Consider the following 22,852-nt stretch of genomic DNA (forward strand, 5'->3'; position numbering starts at 1 on the left):
ATGGTACTCGTAGCTGGCACAAGGGTGTTAACCCAAGTGATAACGACTGTTGTTTTCCAGCCACGCGTGGATAAAGTAAGTTACATTCATTCATTCATTCATTCAAGTGAAATAAACAATCATTAAGTGTTATTAGATAAAATACAAGCATACTTACTTTATTTCCAATTTAACTCTGCAATGATAAGCCCAACCACCATCCTGTAGTTGAGCAGCAGTAAACAATAGACCAGCATTAAACAAAGTCTCTATCTTTTTTACACTGCCAGTTGTTGCTTTTATAGCGGGTAGCAGGGCAATTATATTTGTCTCATTGCAATTCTCTGTCTGCCCAGTGCTATGAACCTGGTATTAAAGCATTGGAAGATTTAGTTTCATAAACAAAAATAAAATTTGAATGCTAATTTAAAATTAGGTATTTAGCTGTAACCCAAAGAGCCAGGTACCTGGTTCGATTTTTATTTTTACAATCTTTATTTATATTATTTTTTGCTGCTTGTTCGCTTTTAGTGTAATGTTACATTACATTAGGTTGCAGCTACACTCATTGCAACAGTTTGTCTTGATGCCAAATTCATTTTTGTCAATGGGCCTTTTGTTTTACTGCTTCTAGTCTCAAGCAAAATATATTACATAACAATATAGCAATGGTGTTACAATAGGCCTTCTAATTTGAAACATGAAATGTGAATTATAACGTCAAATCTCTAGTAGGCCACAACTTGTACTAACACATTTTAAGTATTTTTAATATTTCCACCAAAAGATTGCTATTTAATAATGTACAGAATAATAACCTACAAAAATTTGATCTTTATACCTTGCAAGGTCCGGAAGGCAACTGGAACTGAAGTAGCCAAACTGGCTGTGATTTAAATTTTGACTTTACTTTGGTGAATACTTGGGATTTTAAATTGCATGAAGAAGGCAAATTTCTTGCAATAGGAGTAACTTTCAGTTTATTAAACTCCGGTTCTTCAATGATGGTGCTGGCTGGTGTAGAGGCCTTAAAATTAAGATATCTATGTGTTAAATGTTATTGGTCAGTTGATTTCCGGGTTTTTAATACTCATATACATATTTTAACTTTGTTGACTATAAAATTTTAACAATGTTTTTCCATTCACTCAAAATTTCTTAATACGACTTACATTAAATACTTCAGCTTTATAATATGTGAAATAAATAGCACCAAAGAAGGTTAATAAACTTTACAATTTATTTACATAGTATATTAAACAGTGCTATTGTTTGCACTAATGTGTTTACACGGCAGGCGTAAACCAAACAAAAAAAAAGTGGCTCAAATAAATTTGTATCACTACTTAAAACTATAATAGTTTGTATTTTTGCTTTATTCGTGTTTTAAAAATTTTTTTATATCGTGGGCCCATACGCCCTTAATGATTGCTATATTCACAAATTAAATAACTAACATGAAAGACAATTTTTTTCCTCATTGAGTTTTCAGTTGTTGACATCTGCATTGCAGCTGAATTTATAGCAACGCGATCGTTCACGAGAGTAAGAATCTCCATAAAACAATAAACTGGATCCTCAGGACCTGGAACATAAATAAATAAATTTAAGTATAAAAGATGTTGCTGCCATGTATTTTGATAGAGGTGTTTTGGAAATAAAACTTTTTTGAATATATTGCCAATACGAATATAACTTAATCTGGTTGTTCTATTTCATATATCTTATGCCTGGTTCAAGGACACACACACATAATGTGTGTATGAGGAGTAAGGTGTGGCAGCTTTTTGTTAAAAACGACATTGCTGCCTGTGTATTATATTATGGTTCTGATAGTAATACACATATTACATTTGACATAAACTTAATGCAAACATAGATATATTTGTTTGCACAATACTATGTGTTCTATGCACACATGGCTGGGTTCCACATGGCTGGGGTTACAATTTACCCATGCAGGCATGTTGGCTCTAAAATTGGCCATATATTTAAACAGGACACATCTATATCAAAAACCCAAGAAAAAAGCAACCGAACTACCCAAACCCCAAAACAAGTTACCTCTGGCCAATACACACTGCTTCAACATGGCAGATAATGTTGATAGAAATTGTCCCATGTAGGCAATGGATCCTGTTATATTTGCTCTTTTAATAGCTAATATATCAGCTTTATTTTTTACATAAAAAACTAAAGTATATAAAACATTCTGCAATGCAGACAATACGTATGCGCATTTAGAGACATTTTAGTTTAAATAGTTTAAAAGATAAGAGTAAATCTGCTTGCGAAGCTATAACATACTCGGCAATTATCATAAGCCTAATATTAAACTAGACAGTAGCATGCAAACATATTGGAGTTGTTTTAATTGAGTAGTGAAATAAAATTATATCACTACTTCTGCTTTTTAATAACTTGCGCTTTGGCAAACACTTAATGTTTATGAGAAACACTGTATACTATTGGTGGCATCTCAAAAAATGACGTTAAACAACATAAGAAAACAACTTTGAAAGTAAAAATTATTATTAAGCATAAATAACTGTGTAGTCCTACAATGTGCATACCATTACTTGAAGGATGACAAATTAGAACATCAGCAGTTCTTGGTAGTGAATACTTCACAGGAACAATTGTTGAACGTGCTTGAGGAAGAAGTGGATTTGTTTCAGCAGCCTCTTCTACATTTTGACCTCTACATGCCTGTGATGAATAACATGGTAAAATTAATGTCATGAGCAAACAAACTTTTTTTCTTTATTTACACACAAATAAAAAGTTTACACACCAGACATGGTAGTAAATTATATAGTTGTTGGCAAACTGATAAACAGGAATAAGCAAACATTACCAATTTTATACACTATTTAAAAAACAGGAAACTGTTAAAGAAAATAACAAATTAACAATACTCTTTAATTAAAAGATTTTTTTTTAAATTCACAAGAATTCAACAATAGGTAAATTTAAAGTAACTAATAATAGTCATTCAACCTAATTTTTAGGCAAATTATAAAATAATAATCACTGAGTTTTTATTAACAATTGTAATAAGTTCTGTGAATCTGACCCTGATCTGGTAATCATAGAGTTGAAAATTCTTGTGTTAAGATATACAGTAGGATATGGTGCCATGAAGGATATAGAACAAACAAAAACAAAATTTCCCTCAAATGGAATCGTCAGTCTTTTATTTAAATAGAATCTGTTTGAATAAAAGACTGACAATCCCATTTAGGTGAAATATATATCTTTTATTTTATTTTTGATTGAATTGATGTTTATCTGTTATGTTTTTGAAGAACCAGATCCATTCTTATGAATTGTATGTTCTCTTCATTTTGTTTGATATCCATATGCTTTAATATTTTTTTACTACCATATCCACATGGAATAAAAAGAGGCATTTCTTCATATTAAACATACTGAGTCAGAAAATGTAGTACATACATTGTAATCCCATATTAACAGTGTTCCTATTAAAGTAAACTAACAAATTATGCAATGCCTTCATGAGGAACTTTACCTTTTGTGGTCAATTATTAAGTTATAACCATTAGTTTCAAAGTACTACCTGTGCCCAGTTTGTTCCTTATGCCCATATATGTAATCTCTATATTAAACCACCAGTTTTCTCACCTCAATAATAAATATCTTAGGTTTTCCGATCAAATCAGGGCAGTTGCTTCCAAGAAATGGGTCAATAACATTTTCTGAGATGCCAAGGTGATCATCCGTGGCATAAACTCGATCCCCTATTGTTCCATGAGACAATATGACACAGAAGAAGCACCAACAATTATGAATATCTTGCCGCAAAGAGTTTATTATCTAAAGCAAGAAAATTGAGAACCATAATAAGTTATTGAATAAAATATTTTTGTAGCTATTGTAGGAATAGCTTGCTTGTGCATTAAGCTAGAAATGGTTTCAAGACTGTTACTACTAATTCAATATTGATAATTTGTTCCTATAAACCAGTGGTTCCCAAACTGTGGTACGAAGGTCTCCCAGGTGGTACGCGAGCAACTTATTAAGTTTACACTAAACGGTCGCAAATGATATTTTTTTAGTAATTTTCTAATTGACGTGTTTTAAGTTACATAAAATATCCAACCTGTTAGACAATCGCTATTATGATGCAATAAATCCACGTGTGAATCCGTACTATTTTGTAATAAACACGATGTTTGGCTGAGAAAAACATCGTAAATATACAGCAGTGCAGCCAGTCCTACTTCTGTAACATATTCAGATTGTTTATTACAGTCTATTACCCTGTTTAATTGGCATATACATACATTTACGCACAACTTTGAGATAGGCAGTGTCAAGTTTGTGTTACGAATTCTTGCCCAATATTACATAAATAATCAGGCGACATTTTTGTTTAACATTCACAAGCTGGTATGTAAGTGGTACGAGACCGCTGCATGGACCAAAAAGTAGTACGCGAGTAGATAAAGTTTGGGAACCACTGCTATAAATAAAGAAGCAATATAAAAATAAGTAGTGTTGAAATGTTTATTCTACAGTATTGTTATACTTCAATGCATGTGGCAAATCTGTTATCCATAGAAGCCATATAAAATTATTTTATGTTGTAAAAAAGAGTAAAAAATACTACATTTGAAACAATTTACCATTGTCTTGTTAGCAGGGCATTTATGTAATCATGGAAACATCAAAACTAAGTTTTACCCCTCACTAATACTACAATGTGGAATAATAATAGTATTACACAACAGCATAACGGTTACCTCGACCATTTCTTTTAGCATTTTGTTGTCATGACGATCAACCTTAAACCCAAGTGCCTCCAACACTTCTTGGATGGCATCCGCCTCCTTTTTTGAATGAGGAAGATTGGGAAGATCTGTGAGAATGAAGAGTATAATAATAATAATAATAACTTTATTTGTCTCTACGATTATGTTAGCGAAGATTTCAAAATATTTCTTATGTCTTATGACATGTAGTAAATCATTTGTTGGCAAAAACTCTTAAAAAGTATTACAAAAAAACAGTTTGTGAAGGGGGAAGCTAATTTTATTACATGCCAAGATTAAAACTTTGATGGTACCTTTAGATCACATTCTATCATTATATTAATACACAAATTTTAATTTTGCGTTGGTAGGCCCCTTTAAGACACATATTCTAAACTTTAATTATGCTTGTAAGTTGAAGAATCAGAACAACAATAATAAAAGTACTTGGTGAAATAAAGTTCTCATTGTTAATAATTAGTGCTCGCCCAATGCCAGGAACCTCTTCATAATATTCAAGCTGGGGTATTCTAGCTGCGATGTTTTCTTCAACATACGTAGGTTTTCCTGAAGACAAAACATGACCTTTAAGATTCCCGTACTAGTTTATGTGCACAATTAACGCGTTGGAAATGCATTTGCTGAGCTACACAGAACTGAAAGCTTTTTAAGTTGCTTATGTTTCATTAGTTAATATAATTAACGTGAATAAGTATGCTTGTGCTAACTAACCGTCGATTTCTTCTATTGTTTTAGGTTCCATACCTTAAATAAAACAAGTCTGCAACACCACAATACATGAACTTTTTGAAATAAATTCGGTTTGCGAAACACTTGTAAACAAATGTTATGCGGGAAAGTCCCATGAGAAAGAGAATAGTTCCGCAATGGACCACAGAAATAAAAAAGAGTAGAACGCGCAACTGCCCAAAACAGTGATATATTCTTTTTTCTATTCACGTGACCACCAACTCCGTCCCCATTTCCCTTCGTCTTCATTGTAAAAGATAGGCGCGTGGTAGTTTTAGGAGGTTTTAGCTGTTTATTTCAAAAACTACACCAACTATTCAAGTTTATTAGGCCAGTTTAGTTATTTGGTAGGTTAACGCTTACAGTTTACCACTTTTTAGGAAATTTAATTATTTATTAATTTTAATTAAAAACCTTCAAGCAAACAGTTTATTAGAAATATTTGTATATTAGAAAATAGTTGTTTTGCCCTATAACTTTAAATCAAGTCAAAAATAAAGAAAAACTACATAAAACGCCCTCGAATCCATCGACTACAATAGTAAACGGGAACGACCCGCAAAAGAGAGAGAGTGTATCGTGCTCTCTCTTTTTGCCGACGTTGGAGATGCGCGTTCTATTCTTTTTTATTTTTGTGCAATGGACGAACAGAAAACTAATATTAATGAGCACGTAAGTGGTCATATAGATGCTTTTTCTTCGAACAGGTATACCAAAGAGATTAAAACCAATCTCTTTGGTTATACCCTTTTATGGTAAAATGTTTATGCGAATAGCGATTCGCATAAAGTCGTCATTTGCTAATTCGCTTACTGCGTTATTGGGCACGTAGTGACCATATTTTTGCATGACCATCGGTTTATGCGCGTATCAAAATTGAATTAGCTTATTTTAGCGCAATATTGTTAAATCATGTTTTTAATATGATTTCTGATAATTTATTGTATACTACTATTCGCCATCGGCTATCTGCATTAACATTTTACCATGTAAAAAGGATACTACAGCAAATAACACGCTTATGACGTTTGCGTGCTAACTTTGTTCTTGCGAGTACAAATCCAAAACTAACTTTATGAGACAAAAACAAACTGTAAGAATACGAAATATGTAAGTCTATTTTATTAAATAATTTTTTGCATCGACTATTAGCATCTATACAATGAGACTTTTTATTTATTACATCTATTGTCGTTACGATTCAGCAAAAGTATATTAAGATATAGTAGGATGGGGAAAGTTGGGACACATTTTAACTCTATTTTATCGTCCAATGTGGTAGTAAACAAGGAACTTTCAAAGAATTAAAAAACTATATGCTCAAGACTCCCATAGACCGTTGTTAACTGTTTAAAACACGATCAGGATATTTGGATATTATGCGCCAAAGGTGTCCCATCTTCCCCCATTCTGCTATAACATAATCAAGCGAACACTTTAGTGAGGCTTTCGTGTGAACATATAAAGTAGAGTGGGGAAAGATGGGATTCCTTTTTATTCTACTCTTTCGTCTCAGTAGTAAACAAAAAAAAACATTGAAAGAAATTTAAAACCGTATCGTCACATCTCCAAGAGCCGTTGTTAATTGTTTAAAACACGATCAGAATATTTGGAAACTTTGTGCTAAAGGTATCCCATCTTTCCCCAGATTACTTTATAGTCTGCTGGGAAAGATAGGAAACGTTCTCAATGTACTTTTTTGTCCCATTTAATAACAAACAAAGACATTTAAAGAATTATAAAACCGTTATCTCACGACTCCCATAGACCGTTGTTAATTGTTAAAACCACGATCACAATATTTCGATACTATGTGCTAATGGTGTCCCATCTTCCCTCACCCTACTATATCCATAAATTTTGAATTACATGTTTCGATTTAAAACTGCATGAATTAAGGATTGGTTTGATCAACTGCATCTTAAACATTACAAACGACACCAACCATTTCAAGACTGATTTAATATTACTTTTTTTTACCTGTGTATATTTACATATATTATGATATTTATTTATAAATTATATTGTTATACAACAATGTCCATTTTTCAGAGCTCAGCTCTGTTATATATTTATATATAAAAAGATGCTTTTTCGTTTTTTGAAGATAATACAGATAAATCTACAGGGTATACAAGTACAATATTATGTTATGCTGGTGCAGAAGCGTGCAGCTGTAAATTATCAAATAGAATGAAATGGAAGCAGAAAAAAGTGAAACTATTACGAAAAAATAGAAATTTGCAAAAAAAGGGAAAATTCACTTTTTATTTTCCGCGGACGTATATTGTTGTTTTGTGGTGGCAATCTTTTGAGCGGATTCTCGTATTTCAAGCGGAATATTTTCTCTTGCCAACTGCATTTTCTTGCGTGCCCTGTGGAAGGCATCTGCAAAACAAGAGTTAGATGATGTTAAAGTTGGTTTCGAATTTGTTTAATATTTTGGCAATAAAAGGAAATTGGTACAAATATACCGCATAACATGAAAGTCGTTTTTATTTAAAGTATTTTGAAAAAGTTTTGTCATAATAGACTAATTTTTAATTTTTTTTTTTAAACTGTTTTCAGAATAAATGTTTAATTTTTAGGTCGGTGTTGTACTGTTTTAAACGTTAAACTGTATAAAAGTTTTTAAACTTATCTACCGTATTTGAAAAGACAAATAAAAGTTAAGTAGATAGAAAACTATACTTGCCCATTACACCAGAGATTGCGTCGCTTTTTTCTTTGCCTTTCATCAATTGAAAAGCGTTCTGCAGTTTCTTTTTTGACACAGCAGCAGATGCAGAAACGTCTTTAAATGCTTTGCATTGTAATATGGAGTTAAACTTGATAGTCACGCTGCCTGTGCTTTCCGTACGCACACCATACTTGTTTAATCGATTTCCCTGAAAACATTCAAAGGTTATCACATATACCAAGACATAATGTAAAATTGTAAAGAGGATATTTCAAATAACGGACGAGATTTGCATCGTTGCATGCCAAGGACTTTTTGCTGATAAGAACAAGGTAATTACATGGAAAACTCTAAAATTAATCAAGTTTTGATTAATCTTAAGTGAACAGACGCTGTATATTGGGTAACGAAATTGGGCGATCAAGTTAAAAATGAAGTTTGAAATGTGCAAAAAATTGCTCCGTCAGCATAAGTTGGTATTTTCCCATAAAAACATAACTGAACATTTATGTATTCAATCAAAAAAATAAAGCACAATAAAGTTTATGTTTTGTTATAAACTTTAGTAGCATAAAAACTAGAAACAGTCAAAGTTTAGTAACACTTTACCTTATGGGGAAACTGTGAAAATGATTTTCAATCACCAGCTTCCAATATGTCAACAATATATTGCAACTATAGGGTAGTTATAGTGGCAGTGGGCCATAGATTTTGCCAGTGGGCCATTGATTTTTTTCTGGCAATGGCCATTTACACACTATAGCTGCTGAGATACAACTATGGGGTAGGTATAGTAGACCATAGATTAAAGCTGACAACGGCCCTTTACCCACCATGGCTGCTTAGATAACAAAAGTACCGAAACACAAAATTAATTCTTTTATGCTCACCTCGAAAGTGCTGGGAACGGCAACATAAGATATATCCTCAAGCTCTGGATTTCCACCAATGAAAAATCGTCGCAACTCCGCAGCAATTGCTGGGTAGCCAGCGTTACCAAGAGGTCGCCAGCATTGTACTGTGTACGTGTGGGTACCGGGGGTGCTGGGTATGGTGAGGTATCCGTAACCTTCAGTTCGACGACGACCCCACGTGTCAGACGAAATAACATGAACGAAGATTCGGGGCCATTCGAGCGGCTCAACTATGAATAAAGTAACTTTGGGAATAAAGTCAAATATTTAGGATTTGAGTTGATGATATAAGGCTGGTTTAAATAGTCTTCAGTTTATGAACTTAAATACAAAAAAAAAATTGAGGGTATAGTTAAACTTGTAATGGTACAGAGTGACTATTGAATAAATGTATGACTGTAACTTTTATTTTCCTGTGTGTAGTGTTTACATTATGCACTTCATTCTGTTGTGTATATTTTAAATGCTTGGTTGTAAGTTTTTATTATTATGATGTCTCTCTTGTTACTACCATTTGACCAACTATGCTGGATTAAAAATTTCTCTGGGTTGCAGTCAGTAAGACCGGGATCGCAAAAGATCATTCTGCCGGAACCTCAGCTGTTATTGCTTAGCTCACAGGCTGACAGCATGAAAGAACAAATTTTATTTTTTTGGTTTATAACTTCTTGTTTTAATGTCTTATAGCTTTTTAATGTCTCCTTCTGCTTTACCCAAAATTTTAATCTGCTGCTGATGTTTGTACAACTGCGATGTGGTGGGGGATGAACTGTAGAATGTAAGACAACTAAGAAAAATCATTATACAAAAACTACATGACCGACTCATTTGTTTTTAAAACATTGGTTGGTCAGTGGTCACTGTACGCATGATAGTCAGACTATTAAATTCATATGGCAGAATGGAACATATTAGAACGTATTCTAATACAACATGGTTACATGCCATGGGCCAACAATATAATAACTCACATTCTTTGATATTTTCCATATCCAGGAACATGTGATAGTGAAACGGTTGGCAGAAATATGCAAACTCTACATCATCCACTAGTGTTGTTCTACAAGTGTGTGTGCATCCCGATAATAGTTGAGCTGTAAGAGCAGATGATGTTAGTTGGTAGCTTGGTAAGTTTTAATGTGTGTAATAGTGCAGAGAAAATTAGGGAGCCAAACATATCTAAAACTTTTCTGGCCGCCAGATGTTATTACAAATTATTAAATTAATAGAGATCGTTATACATGTATTATAGCTCAAAGGAAACTGGTGAAAACAAAACGCACAACTTAAAAGTTGTGCGAAACACGCTCTTACAAGTTGGTTTCAAATGAAAATTTACGCCTAATAAATACTATCTGTGGTATGTGAAAAAACTATTGACATGGTGATTTCTGTTTATTTTTAATTAGAAAATTCGATACGTCAAACTTTAAAGTTTCACAAGCGATATGTACTACAGATGTTTGTTGTGTCTTTAAACTGTTGAAGTTTTTGGCGCCGGGCATTCATGCTGTTTACAGAAAGATGTCTGTGCCAAACATTTTAAACCTACTGACTTCAGAAAATACTTTATTCAAAATGCAGATATGCAGCAAAACTAATGCAGAAATTTCTCACATGCATTTTGCTAAAGAGTGCCTATTCTAATACAGTGTGAAAAGGAACAATATAGCTTCCCTTCCCACCATGCGAATAAAAAGGAAGACCTTTGTCACTATTGATTAAGTTTAATGATTTGCCAGACAAAAAAAAATATGTTTCCCACAGAAGCGCCAGTTCTAACACAATGCAAAAAGGATATTATAGTTTCCTTTCTCACATTCCGACTGGGTTGTGGCAAATCTGTTCAATAGTCCCATTATCCGGAATTTTGGACTACAATCGGGTTCTCATGGTTTTTGGTGATCATTAAGATAGACAGCTGCAGATCGAAAATAAAATTGGTCGCAGTATTTAAATAAGGGCTGTTTCCTACCTATTGTTACAAGATCGCTTAAATAGCAGTGACTATCAAGTGTACTTTACTTTGCAAAGCAAGGAAAACAAGGTTGGTACAAATTTAGTTGCACGATTTGCAAGTTTTGATAACTTGCAGTAACTTGCATGTTTTACAGATGAACAAGCTACTACTCGTCGCTTTTTTGCTCGGCATGCTCATGATGGTGCAAGACTCTGAGGCCTGGTGGGGCCGGAGACGTAGATATTACTTAAGACGTAGACATTACGGAGGTAAGCAAATATATATTGTAACTATGTACATCATTAGAAATAATGTAAACTCGTCCAATTTGCGTCTTTTTTATATTGTTTATATTACAGATGAGAACAGGGAAATGGAGCGAAAAGAAGGTATGAAAATATCGTTGACTTGCCTTTAAAAAAGATCACTTATGTTTGTTGGTCCACATTATTTTTAGCTGTACTTTAATAAAGAAGTATATTAATAAAGTCTTAATAATATAACTGATTTAATTTCAGATTCTAACGAGAACGTTGATGATTTAAAAGGTTAGTTTACAACTTTTGTTCAACATTGCTAATGTGTTAACAAAATTGTTCTAACCATTTTAACATAATATTGTTTAGATTTGGAAAATCTGCCTGAGCAGTAACTGAAATGCTTAACAAAATGACAGGTAAAACATATTTTCACTAATGCATGATTTTTAATTATTCAATATAGATTGTTCAAACATTTTAAAACAATATTACAAAACTGTTGAAAAACTAGTTTATCGTCCCTGTTTATTTTAACAGATATGGAAACCAGAAAGATTGAATAACTCTGCCATTCGTTCAACTATTCCAATAAATAAAACAACAAAACTATGTGATGTGTTTTTATATACACAAGTTTTGGGTGATAGGGTGAATTAGTACTATTCTACCATCATTCCTTTATTTATAGAAAAAAAGTCAAAGAAATATATCAAAACACACAAGTTGTTTAGCGATTCATACAACAGGTGTAACTTTACCGATTCAAAAACTTAGGAGGGTAAGACAGGACTGTTTTTAATCCTCCTTAATTTTTTGTCTGATCAAAGTGTATAATAAAGTCTGCACGGCTGAGTTATGTTTTGTACCAATGACAAACCACGATTTACCCCACATGAAAACCAGAAAATATGTGTCGAAAAGAAGGTTGTTGTTTGTTAAAAATCATAAAGAAATAGGTGTTTTAGGAACTCACAGTATCCTATCTTACAGTACCAGACCTATACGCTGCTGTATACGTGGACATACCTAATGCCAACCAAGCTCGTATAATTGCTGAATGTTACAACATATGTTAGTAAAATTATCTGAAGTAAAATTTGCACTTCAAATATGAGATGTACCAGCATTCCAATGTTGCTTGTTTTTTTACAAATAAACTTCACTATTCTTCAAATTGATAGTTATAAAATGAAATGAAAACCTTTCTATCCTTTTATGATCACCCTTGTTCTTGCAATTTTAAACACAGCACCAATCAGGCATGAATACTCAGGTTTAAGGTAAATTCCTACATAGTACCTTTAAATACAGGTATAAATATGTAAAAAAAAGACAAAAGTTAAGAAAAAACAATTAAAACAAAGACAAAAGTTAAAAAAAACCATAAACGATAAACAACTAATGGGTAATTCTGGGTCTATTTTTTCCATTTTGAACTGTTAATTTAGGAAATTCATCAATGACCACTGGGTTGAACCAATGACTGTTAGGTGCCTTGCTCAAGGGCACACATGCCCGGTATGGTAGCAGCACTGAACAGAGAACCCTGAATTCTTCACTTACAAAAAACTAAACATATGGTTTTTCTAGTAACAAACACAGTAACAAACACTTTCTAGTAACAAAACATTTCCAACCTGGATCACAAGACCAGTCTCTTGGCACATCAAGAAGAAATTCAACATGGAGATCATTTTGCTGAAACGACTGAGCTGATACCACTTCCCCGTAAACATTCAGTCGAAATACTCTTTCTGGAATTTCTTCAAACTTTGCGCTCACAAGACTTTTAAGATAGACTTGGTGTTTGCGGTACAACTAGAATTATTTGAGGTTAAGTTGGTTTGTAAAAAAAACAATTTTAGTTGTGTATATTAGATATGTACCGAGCACGTGACCGAGCGTCTTTACTCTTTTTTATACTAAAAAATTGGCCGAGCACTGAGCATGTATGATATGCAGTTGCACTCGAGAGCAAAAAATATAAAAATGAAAAAGTTTTGAGCTTGCATTCGATTATTATAGCAGGTTTATTTAACATTACATATTATCAGAACCTGTTCATACAACAAATCTGTTTTATATAAAAATACATGGAAATCATTTTGGTAACAAAAATCTGTTTGTATGTAACTACTAAGCTGACAAACGAAGAAAGACTGCAACGTACTTAAGTATGAAAGTATCCATGTTAAAAATTACTTAAATATTATCTAACAAGAAAACTACGTTAAGAGAATTGCATTCTACCCTAAATGTGTTCGTTTAATGAAGAAAAAATGCATAGACACTGTTCTTTTTTACAGTTTTAACAAAAAAACGTAAAAGATATATAGTACAGCACCTCTGATATAACTTTAGCTTCTCTCATTGCTTCCATCTTGCTCACACTGTTGGAAACATGATCGATTCGGAATTCCCAAACATCACGTCCTAAACCTCCTTCTTCAAGTCTATGTGGAAATCAAACATCTATTTATTTGTTGTACTAGTATAGCTCAAAGTAATTTATTCTAAGTACAATTTACGTTAAGTAAAGACCCTGCAGACATTTTTTTAATCTTGATAAGAAGAATATTTAAATAGGTATACTAGGGTGGGGGGAGATGGGACACTTTTCCTTTTATTTAATAAACAAAGAACATTCAAAGAATGTATCACCGTTGTTAATTGTTTAAAACACAATCAGGATATTTTGATATTATGTGCTAAATTAATCCGTTTTCCCCCACCCTACTATATAACATCAATAATTTTAAAACAACTGACCTATATGGAGGTCTGGATCCCGTGAAATCTGGAGTGACTCTCATTACGCTGTTATCATCAAATTCTACTGTGCAGATTTTTCTCTCAAACTCAGCCCTACCAAGTCTGAAACAATTCGCTATTAATATTTCCCTGTGGAAGAAGATGGTAATAATGTCCGTATGTCCCCTAACATTGATGTGTGCAGCAGAATTGTAGGGGGAACAAGTCCCGTCAATTTTTGAAACAGGAGTGACATGATATGTTTTAGCTACTCCATTTCATGTTCTGTAAGGTCCTTGTGAAGAACATGGGTTTTGGGCCAGATTTGACCTATTACCCAATTATCCAGGCTGCCTATGTTTGTCGTTCATATGATTAGTGGAATTCGTCTTTTCAAGACTTAGCTCCGTGTGGCTGACAATTTGGACAACCAATTAATGACCAATGGCAATGGGTTAGGATAATGACAAGTAGAAAGTTTAGTACTTTTAGCAATGATCTCACGCCAAATTTTGTTCAAAGTGTGAAATATTACATATTATATTAAATTTTCATATTTATTTTTATTGCATAGAGGATATACACATAGCCCAAAAAGTTTAAACTTTAAAAAGTACAAATTTCTCACATTACTTACTGTTCTTGGGGACTGAGGTCAGCCATGATTACTAAAGTATGAACAGGGGTTGTGAGAACATGGTGGTTTTGTTGAAACTCAACAGTCGGTTTCTCTTCCACTATTTTCATCCCTGCCACGCTTTTTCCTCTGCAAGAAAGACGTCATGAATGAAATTTTTTATGGCAACAGTTAACCATTTTTCTCTATGGTAAATGCAAATATAACATGTGAAATTTACATTGTGAATACATGAAGTTTCCAAGGGTATTGTTGCAAAAGTTATTACTTAGTATTGTTAAATCATATTTGCTTTCATAATTACAAAATACAGGTGTTGCTGGCTTGCACCACATGTAAGTCATCCAGCAATACACAATAACTTAGTAAAAATAGCACAAAGAAGAACAAACTTTCGTTTTGGCAAACCAATATTAAAAATGTCAAAAATATCAAAACATTAAAAATATTAAAAAGTGATCTACCCATTAATCTTCCATGAGGTTGCGGTGTTGGAAGAATCAACATTCCTCCTCCGTCTCACCTCCATTATCCTCTCTGCAAGTTCTGTCCTCATTTCCTTATCGGATGTAGTAATTGTTACGTACGCTTCCTCCAAAGATGCAAACCTCTCATTTCCAACGTAAGAAAAGATGCGGTTGTTTGGTCGACCTGAACCCTTCTGAAAGAAAAGTTGGAAATATATATTGTTTATGACAACAATTATTACAGAGATGAACGCCCCTGCATGCTGCACTATGTAATTCGCTAACATTGCAATTCATTACTAAGAAATTTCCAAAGAACAAAAAATAGTTCAAGAGAAATTTATGTTGACTAGTTTCATTATCTTTCAGATGCTTTACTTTTTCATTTTTAACTTTTTGTTTTCTTGCCTGCAACAATAAGCAGTAGCATCCAATCACAACATATTATTGAAAGATTAAATTTATTTTGAAGTTTTTTTAAATGTTACCTATGACCGCTCATGGGACAGCATACAGCCGCCGTGTATCTTACCTTGAGCTTGTCAACTTCAGCATGATATTTATAATCGGTTACTGAAGTACAGTTTGGTTCAAATCCATAAAATTCCATTTCCCTCTAAATGTGGAAACGTTAATGAAAAAACGGAAGTATATAAAGATAAATAAGTAACAAATATATAGATAACATTTTCCCTTCATAATACTTTATTTCTATGTACAAACTATGTACTAACTAACCAGGTAATGCATATTTGTCAGACTGAAAAAAGATCTACATAGAAGAATTGATCGACCTTTAAAATTTTGGATTTATCCCATAATTAACCCAATTATTAGAAATTCTGCGCAATGGCATATCACATCTTGAATCTACTATATTGTCCTATTAGGGTTTCATCAATTATCTTTAAAAATCAATGCAAAAATTTTAGCGAAGAAATTCATTGTATATGGATTTTTTTCCAATACAAATATTGTATAAAACCGAACCTGGGAAAAAAATTTCTGTTGCCAGTGTACTGTGAGTTCCTCACTTTCCATAATTGTTTGTCCGTATTGGTTTGTGGTTGTGGTTGTGCCTTGTGCACTGGTGGGTTCACCTTCTGTAGATTTTGCCAGAAATCCAATTGTAGATGAACTAAGTCGTTGTAGTGAGATTCTATAGGAATAGTTCATATAGTTGTCTAAGGAAAATACTAGTCAAGTGTTTTTCCCATTTGCCTCATTATAGTAATATAATATTAGAACACCCATTAGTAAATACCTATGGAAGGTGGGGGAAGATTTTCTTTCTGTACCGCAACCGCAGATGCAAAGAGACAAAGAGTGCATATATATGTTTTTTAAAAAAAAAGTGCATACAAGATTTAAATAGTGCATATAAACATGTGAGTTCAACATAACACAGAGAAGAAGGCTGTAGTGTTTTGTCGCCATATAACCCTGAAGGCCTGAAGCAACCCATTTTAACTAAGAATCAGGCTGGTTCTTTGTTAAGGTAATCATTTAGCTGGTAACCACTAACCAGTAAAAGCTTTGGTCTTAAAATGTTTCTAAGGCCTCACTGTATAATACTTTGTACAAAAAAGTGCGGCGTTTCACCTGCCGTTGGTTGGTTATCAGGTTAATAATTATGCCACAATGACAATAGCTATAGATTACGTATGATACGAAAATGTATTAGCTCACATTTGGCACGTTATTCCGTGATGTAATGCAAAAAGTGAAATTAAAAGTGCATGGCCTGAATTTAACAACAAATTTGAGCAAAAATAAAAAGAAATCCATACTGTGGTTATCAGTAAAAAATAGTTTAAGACCAAAAAATATACTGGTTATCAGCTATATTCCTTACATAAGCAAAGATGTTTTGAAAAGATCATACTTTTGAATTGGCAAAAACAGATTCGCATTGATAGGACAATCCGTGTTAAAAGCAAACATTACCCTCAGTCAAACAGAATTTTGTTGGGAAAAAGTATGGATTCACAGGTGGATTGATTGCATAACAATAACCAGTTGGTGTGTGGCTAAGCTGATCAAGGCGTGTTTATTTTACGACGAGTCTGTATTTTGTTTCATTCATTGCATGTTATTCAGAGTGCTCCTGGGTACCCTGTATATTCTTAGTATAAAACAAGCTAAATTGTTGCATCATTAATACAATGCATGTTAGAGTTGAGGTACCAATAGCCTGTGTATTTCGTCATAATTAAATTCGTTAGGATTTTAAAACCAATTAACCATACACCTGTATAAAAGCATAACTATTGTGTAATAAATGCATAAGAATTATGAGGAATTAGAATTATGGTGACAAAGCAAGTTTTCGCGTACTTTTAAAGGTCACCTTAAACAAAAACGACCAAATTTTTCCTAAAAAGTTATACAGTAGTGTCAGACTGTCAGTAAGCCTTGAGAAACATTTTGGTAGCATAAGTTTTACTGGTCACCAGGTAAAAGATGACCCACCAGTTACGGAACAGATAAAATGTATCACGCCATATTTTCCTGTAAATTTAAAATTTCATACTTAATTCTGAAATTTTTGATTGGATCCCTTGATCTGTAAGTCCCACCACCCATATCTTTTTCATAAAGTTGATCCATCACGACAGACTACACAACACGATCAGCACAAGTTTCCAGTTCAGCACGAATATAGTGATACCAAAGTTCTGGTGATTAAAACCAAGTTTTAACTTCATTACATTCACCTATTTACAAAAATTCTCTTGCATAACTGTTTTCGGCTATATTCTGCGAAACCTTGCCTCAAAATCGAACAAACTTTTAACGTATACTTACGAAAAAGCTATTCGATCTTAAATAATTTAAATCAGCGTCGCTACGACGCCGTAAGGGTTATAACATTTCGCACAACATATTACAACGCACTTGTCACAAACTGGTTGTCATTCGATTAAGTTATTAAAATCAAGCGTTATGTGAAAGTTTTAAAGGGCCTAAACACACCCCAAATGTACTTCGCTTTAATCGATAGAGTGTGTTTTTCTAATTCCAACGACACCTTACTTGTTTTAATCGGTTCTGTATAACCAAAGATATTCCAGCTCAAACACCGTGAAATTCAAAAAACTGATTTGAAAGTTGCGTGGCGAAAAAAATTGAGAAGTGTACTACCCACGTGACAAACACGTAAAATTGTTGAAGCGTGGCCGCTCTCATTCAGAAAGGCGAGAGGCAGTGTTTTCAGCGAAAAACGAGAGAACAAAAAAAACGCAAAAAAGCACAAAAAAACGCAGGTTTCGCTTTTACGAATGACTCAGTCACGTGACTAGTACGTTCCTACGTCACAATCACGGAGCTCGTAGTAAAAAAAAGATAGCGCTAGAGATCACTGTTTGAGGGCGAATATCTCCGCCTATACTGGACCAATTTTAATAAGCAAAGTATGTTTGGAATCAATAAAACGGTCGCTTTATGAATTTACCATAAAAAATAAAAGTGACGTGGGGTGTGTTTAGGCCCTTTAAAGTAAAGGTCTCCGAATGCCTTAGCCGTTAACTGTTGTATTTGTAGTTTTTTGATATCCGGGAACCAAACATTTCATGGTATCATATTGCTTTTTTGCTGAATACGACCATATACAATATACAAAAACACAATACGATATAACGGCGCGCAAAAGGTTCTGAAATACAACTCATTACGAATTTTGCCTTTGCCAAATTATCAAATAATGTACTGAATTTTCCAATGTGGCATTACATTAGTTTTTAGGCATCGGGTTGCAACAGGTGTGTATATATTTTTCTTGGGTATTTCTATGTACATTTTTATTTTTGTGCAATTGACATGCAGAGTTACAACGACTGTACATAACACGATAATAAGGGATAACATAGGTAATAGAATTAAACTTAGTCACTATCACTAAGAGGTTCATATTGGGTAACCAGGGGTGGAACACGTTCAACTGGAGATTGGTAAGCGGAAGAGTTGCCTGTTCGAACTGGGGTAGCAGCAGTGTGTCCAGAAGTTCCTAAAAAATACATAAAATTAAACTAAACTCACCCTTTTGCGGTAATTAAATACAATTTTATAGGCTCTTCTCAAGCATTGTATTAAAACCTGTTTACACAAAATTATAACATCTTTAAACTAATTATGGGTATAGTAGTCTGTGTGTGGTTTATACAAGAGGAACTTATTTAATATATCCTTTATTTAACAGTTATAACATTCCTGTGACAACTGAGAAGTATGATCAATTTTTTTGCAAATATATGCAAGTAACACTCAATTACAAACAAACCAGTTATGTTAGATCCTCTTCCACTCATATTTGATGGCTGTTGTGGTACCTATAAAAATAGTATACAGTATCAACAAAACTAATTTTTATACTGAGAAAAAAATAATGTTAATGGATGAAAAAAAAAACAAAAGAATAAAAAACACTAAATTATCAATAAAAAGTTCATTTAAAACACAAAAGTTTTAAACTTATAAACAGGGAAATGTACCTGGGGGACTGTGCTGTTCTGGCCGGCACGAACTGACAATGCACTTATAAACATGGGTGAGGCTGTAGAAGGACAACGGAGTTAATTGTTTTTGTTGGTGATGCATAAAAGGTAGTGAAGTACACAGAAACTTACAAATCATTTCAGTTGGGAGAGGCGAAACATGATCAGTTGGCTTTGCTGGATTTTGTGAAGATGGAACTTGAACAGTTGGTGAATCTAGACCAGTTCTGTAATAAAACGGTAAAATTGACTTTTTCATAATTTTTCCCCAGAAATAGAGTCAATGTCAGTAGCGTAGTAAGCATACTTTCAGCTCTCACAACTATGTTGGCAAACTTTTGGGCTTATATATACTTTTTACTATTGTATAACAGGCAAGAATAAAAGGTTCCGTCTAGTTTGCTCAGTCTTAAAAAAACTCAGTCTTAAGTCTTAACACTTTCGGCGCCGCACTAATTTGAACAATCGGACACTGGGTGCCGCACGAATTTTGGATTTTATTAAATTTTAAATAAGCCATGAATTGCAATTGAAAGTTGCAAATTATACAACAGTAAGCAACAGGAATCCAAGAAACAGTGACATATCCATGTTATCCCGTTTGTGTGGACGTATAACATCACTACCAATGTATCCATAACTTCACTTTTCTTCAGAGCCGTAAGAATAAGAATTGGACAAAACAAAACTTCACAACATCATAATGGTAATGATCAGACACCTAAATCATTGGAGTTTGAACCATTATCCGTAATTATTCCAGCAGTGGCAGCAGTGAAACATTGTAAACTAGTAATATTGCGTAAAATATACTTGAAATCGTCAGAAACAGCTGATCGCAGAGTCACAAGCTAATTGGGCGAAAATAACGTAATCTCAAAGCAGACGTTTGCATTTAGTCTCAATGCAGCCTAGATCGAGCGTACGTATATATACGTGGTGCGGCACTCGTAACAATGAAAAAATGGTAAAACGTATATATACGTGTGATGGCACCGCGAACCATTGTTACTTAAACGTATATATACGTAGATTGGCGCCGAAAGTGTTAAGACTGACAATATTTGGCTTTCTGTCTAGTTTGCTCAGTCTTAAACTACCACCACAAAAGTATATCAAATAAAATATAAAAATTAACAATACTTTATAACTGTAATAAGTTTCGCGAATCTGACCCTGGCCTGGTGCTCATAGAGTTAAACGATACTTGTGCAAAGAAATATAGAAAGGAACTGGTGCTATGAAAACATAACAGACAAAGTTCAAGTTCAACCAATAGTTATATAAGAGATATATACTTCACTAAGTGGCATTGTCAGCCTTTTATTCAATTAAAATATCTATTTAGCACCAGATCCTTCTAACATTTTTTATATAAAGGTTTTTTTTACCTTTGTGCAGCAGGAGAACTAGGTATTGACATATGAGGTGGGGGAGGAGTTTGCGAGGAAGACTGGCCCTGTGGAAGATTAATCTCAATTATAATAAATGGGGGGAAAAACAAATTTTGTGATGCTACATAATTAAAATTATTGTTTCTAAAAATACTAAGAAAATGTATGCACGCTATTATTTAGCTTTAAAAATTAGAACATAGATATTGCAAATAAAATAGCACACTATTATTTAACTTAATTATATAATTTCATTAAATATACATTATAACCTAATTAACTGGTTTAAACTAGTATAGACCAGCAGTGACTAACATGCTCAATTAAAGCTTTTCTGATGAGCAGTTCAAATGATATATCTGGGTTTTGTGGATTGCTTGCAAACACAGAAGGTACGAATGGATGTTGTAACTGTACGTTCCCCATCCTTGTACCTGGCTGTTGAATACCTGGAACAATAGACATGAATGGTGTTTAGAACTTTATGTTTGCTGTTAAGGCTTATAATTACACCTAAGGTGGCTGTACACAGTATCCGGAATTCGTCCGTTTGTCTGTTTTTTCCAAATTTCGCTGTCGCATGCGGAACTCGGTAATGGGTTTGCATACGACTTCGCAAGTGAATTTGCACGCCGGATACTGTGTACACGCCGGATACTGTGTACACGCCGGATACTGTGTACAGCCACCTTTACTGTTTTTTAGGTCTTTTAAATGTCAATTTAGTAAAATGAATTAAATGTCTACAGTTCATACCTTTTTTTTTAAATGTCAATTTAGTAAAATGAATTAAATGTCTACAGTCTTGTTCACGCAACTTAACTACCAACATGACTAACATTAGTTATTTAGTAGGGTGGGGGAAGATGGGAAACTTTTAGATTCCATTTTCCCGTCCCATTTAGCAGTAAACAAAGAACATTCAAGCACTTAAAAAACCATATCCTCACGACTCCTGTAGACCGTTGTTATTTGTTTAAAACACAATTGGATATTTGGATATTATGTGCTAAAGGTGTCTTCTCCCACCCTAATATAAGGAAACTGTTCAACATAAAATGGTCTAACATGCCCATAGTTGCATCATAATAAAATGTGAATATTAAATACCTCCAAAACCTGATATGGGAGTTTTTTGTTTCCGTTTTGTCGCTTCATTTGTAGGAACAGGTTTGGACATAAAACCAGGAGCTTGAGTTTGCTGTAATATAAATTTCTTTATCTTTAAACATTAAGGTTTCTTTTTAAAAATAGAAGGAATAACATGCATCTGGGTACCTCTTTATAATATTTATTTTTTTAATTTTTCATTTTTTCATTTTTTTTATAGTTTTTTTTAAGTTTGATACTGGCTACTTGAATTAGAGTATTAGTCCTTATTGTAATAGGATAAATGCAACTATGCAGTCTGCAATGAAACTATGCAGATTCTTAGTGAACTATGCAGTACCAACTTTTTAAGGCACTTCCTTTTAAAACTTTGTTTAGAGTTTTTTTCCACAGATAGTGGAAGATTTGCATCAGAACATTTTGAAAATACTCCAAACTGAATAATACATTTGTGGATATACTGTAATGATTTGCGTATTTATAAAAAAACTAAGAGCAAAGCAAAATAAAGCATGCAACTTAAATAATGTTCAACTTACCAAAAATTCTGGTTTATGAGAATGGCCTGCACTCCCTAAGCGCTCGCTACTTGGCTGTGCTTCAGATTTCCTGCATAAAACAAAAATCTGAAAAAAACAAATTACCCCATACATGTAGAATTATGTACAAGACTTTCTCTTTC

At 33.4% G+C, this 22,852-nt stretch overlaps 3 protein-coding genes and 1 long non-coding RNA gene across 10 annotated transcripts in view; 1 reads left to right on the top strand and 3 right to left on the bottom strand.

Annotated features, from left to right (window-relative positions):
- Positions 1-5,645, bottom strand: part of LOC100177694 — a 9,153-nt gene extending 3,508 nt beyond the window's left edge. For 2 of the 4 annotated variants that reach the window (XM_009861655.2, XM_002125148.4), the window contains exons 1-9: positions 5,487-5,627; positions 5,202-5,321; positions 4,746-4,861; positions 3,625-3,816; positions 2,553-2,688; positions 2,044-2,115; positions 1,437-1,564; positions 821-1,006; positions 158-345 (exon numbers count right to left, since the gene is read on the bottom strand). In XM_009861655.2, the coding sequence (XP_009859957.1) occupies positions 158-345; positions 821-1,006; positions 1,437-1,564; positions 2,044-2,115; positions 2,553-2,688; positions 3,625-3,816; positions 4,746-4,861; positions 5,202-5,321; positions 5,487-5,517 (1,169 nt within the window). In that variant the 5' untranslated portion in view covers positions 5,518-5,627. Of the gene's footprint in view, positions 1-157; positions 346-820; positions 1,007-1,436; positions 1,565-2,043; positions 2,116-2,552; positions 2,689-3,624; positions 3,817-4,745; positions 4,862-5,201; positions 5,322-5,486 lie in introns of all 4 variants that reach the window. The other 2 variants (XM_026836431.1, XM_026836430.1) reach the window with 2 other exon arrangements.
- A 1,801-nt stretch (positions 5,646-7,446) lies between these two features.
- On the bottom strand, positions 7,447-17,970 carry LOC100175367 (Meckel syndrome type 1 protein). Of its 2 annotated transcripts, none has more exons than XM_002121359.5 (12): positions 17,707-17,970; positions 16,164-16,332; positions 15,706-15,789; positions 15,171-15,367; positions 14,707-14,835; positions 14,088-14,192; positions 13,663-13,771; positions 12,956-13,136; positions 10,070-10,192; positions 9,075-9,328; positions 8,200-8,392; positions 7,447-7,892 (listed from the first exon to the last, which is right to left on the bottom strand). In XM_002121359.5, exons 1-12 carry the CDS (start codon positions 17,781-17,783, stop codon positions 7,765-7,767), a joined length of 1,749 nt encoding a protein of 582 aa, XP_002121395.2. In that variant the 5' UTR covers positions 17,784-17,970; the 3' UTR covers positions 7,447-7,764. The 2 variants fall into 2 exon arrangements, with proteins under 2 accessions (XP_002121395.2, XP_018669336.1); XM_018813791.2 differs by having other exon boundaries at positions 15,171-15,364; positions 17,707-17,864.
- On the top strand, positions 10,920-11,927 carry LOC104266120. The gene is made up of 6 exons (XR_717422.3): positions 10,920-11,145; positions 11,213-11,327; positions 11,418-11,447; positions 11,577-11,606; positions 11,685-11,734; positions 11,856-11,927. It is a non-coding gene; the product is annotated as an uncharacterized LOC104266120 (long non-coding RNA).
- A 771-nt stretch (positions 17,971-18,741) lies between the features above and the next one.
- LOC100177691 (nuclear receptor corepressor 2) overlaps positions 18,742-22,852 on the bottom strand; it is a 32,518-nt gene continuing 28,407 nt past the window's right edge. For all 3 annotated transcript variants that reach the window (XM_026836413.1, XM_009861727.3, XM_026836414.1), the window contains 8 exons: positions 22,710-22,779; positions 22,171-22,261; positions 21,376-21,509; positions 21,058-21,125; positions 19,799-19,893; positions 19,664-19,725; positions 19,453-19,501; positions 18,742-19,179 (listed from right to left, as the gene is read on the bottom strand). In XM_026836413.1, coding sequence (XP_026692214.1) covers positions 19,058-19,179; positions 19,453-19,501; positions 19,664-19,725; positions 19,799-19,893; positions 21,058-21,125; positions 21,376-21,509; positions 22,171-22,261; positions 22,710-22,779 — 691 coding nt within the window. In that variant the 3' untranslated portion in view covers positions 18,742-19,057. The remainder of the gene's footprint in view (positions 19,180-19,452; positions 19,502-19,663; positions 19,726-19,798; positions 19,894-21,057; positions 21,126-21,375; positions 21,510-22,170; positions 22,262-22,709; positions 22,780-22,852) is intronic.

Source organism: Ciona intestinalis, chromosome 10 (assembly GCF_000224145.3).
Source record: "Ciona intestinalis chromosome 10, KH, whole genome shotgun sequence".
Lineage (NCBI taxonomy): Eukaryota > Metazoa > Chordata > Ascidiacea > Phlebobranchia > Cionidae > Ciona > Ciona intestinalis.

Bases quoted from the DNA above. Each gene is read 5' to 3' on its own strand.
- LOC100175367 (XM_002121359.5), bottom strand. From the start codon at position 17,783: ATGGATCAACTTTATGAAAAAGATATGGGTGGTGGGACTTACAGATCA. The intron at 15,790-16,163 runs GTTCGGTTTTAT...TTCCACATTTAG, and splicing joins AACAGAAATTTTTTTCCCAG to AGGGAAATGGAATTTTATGG. The intron at 13,137-13,662 runs GTGCTGTACTAT...AAATAATTCTAG, and splicing joins AAGCTAAAGTTATATCAGAG to TTGTACCGCAAACACCAAGT.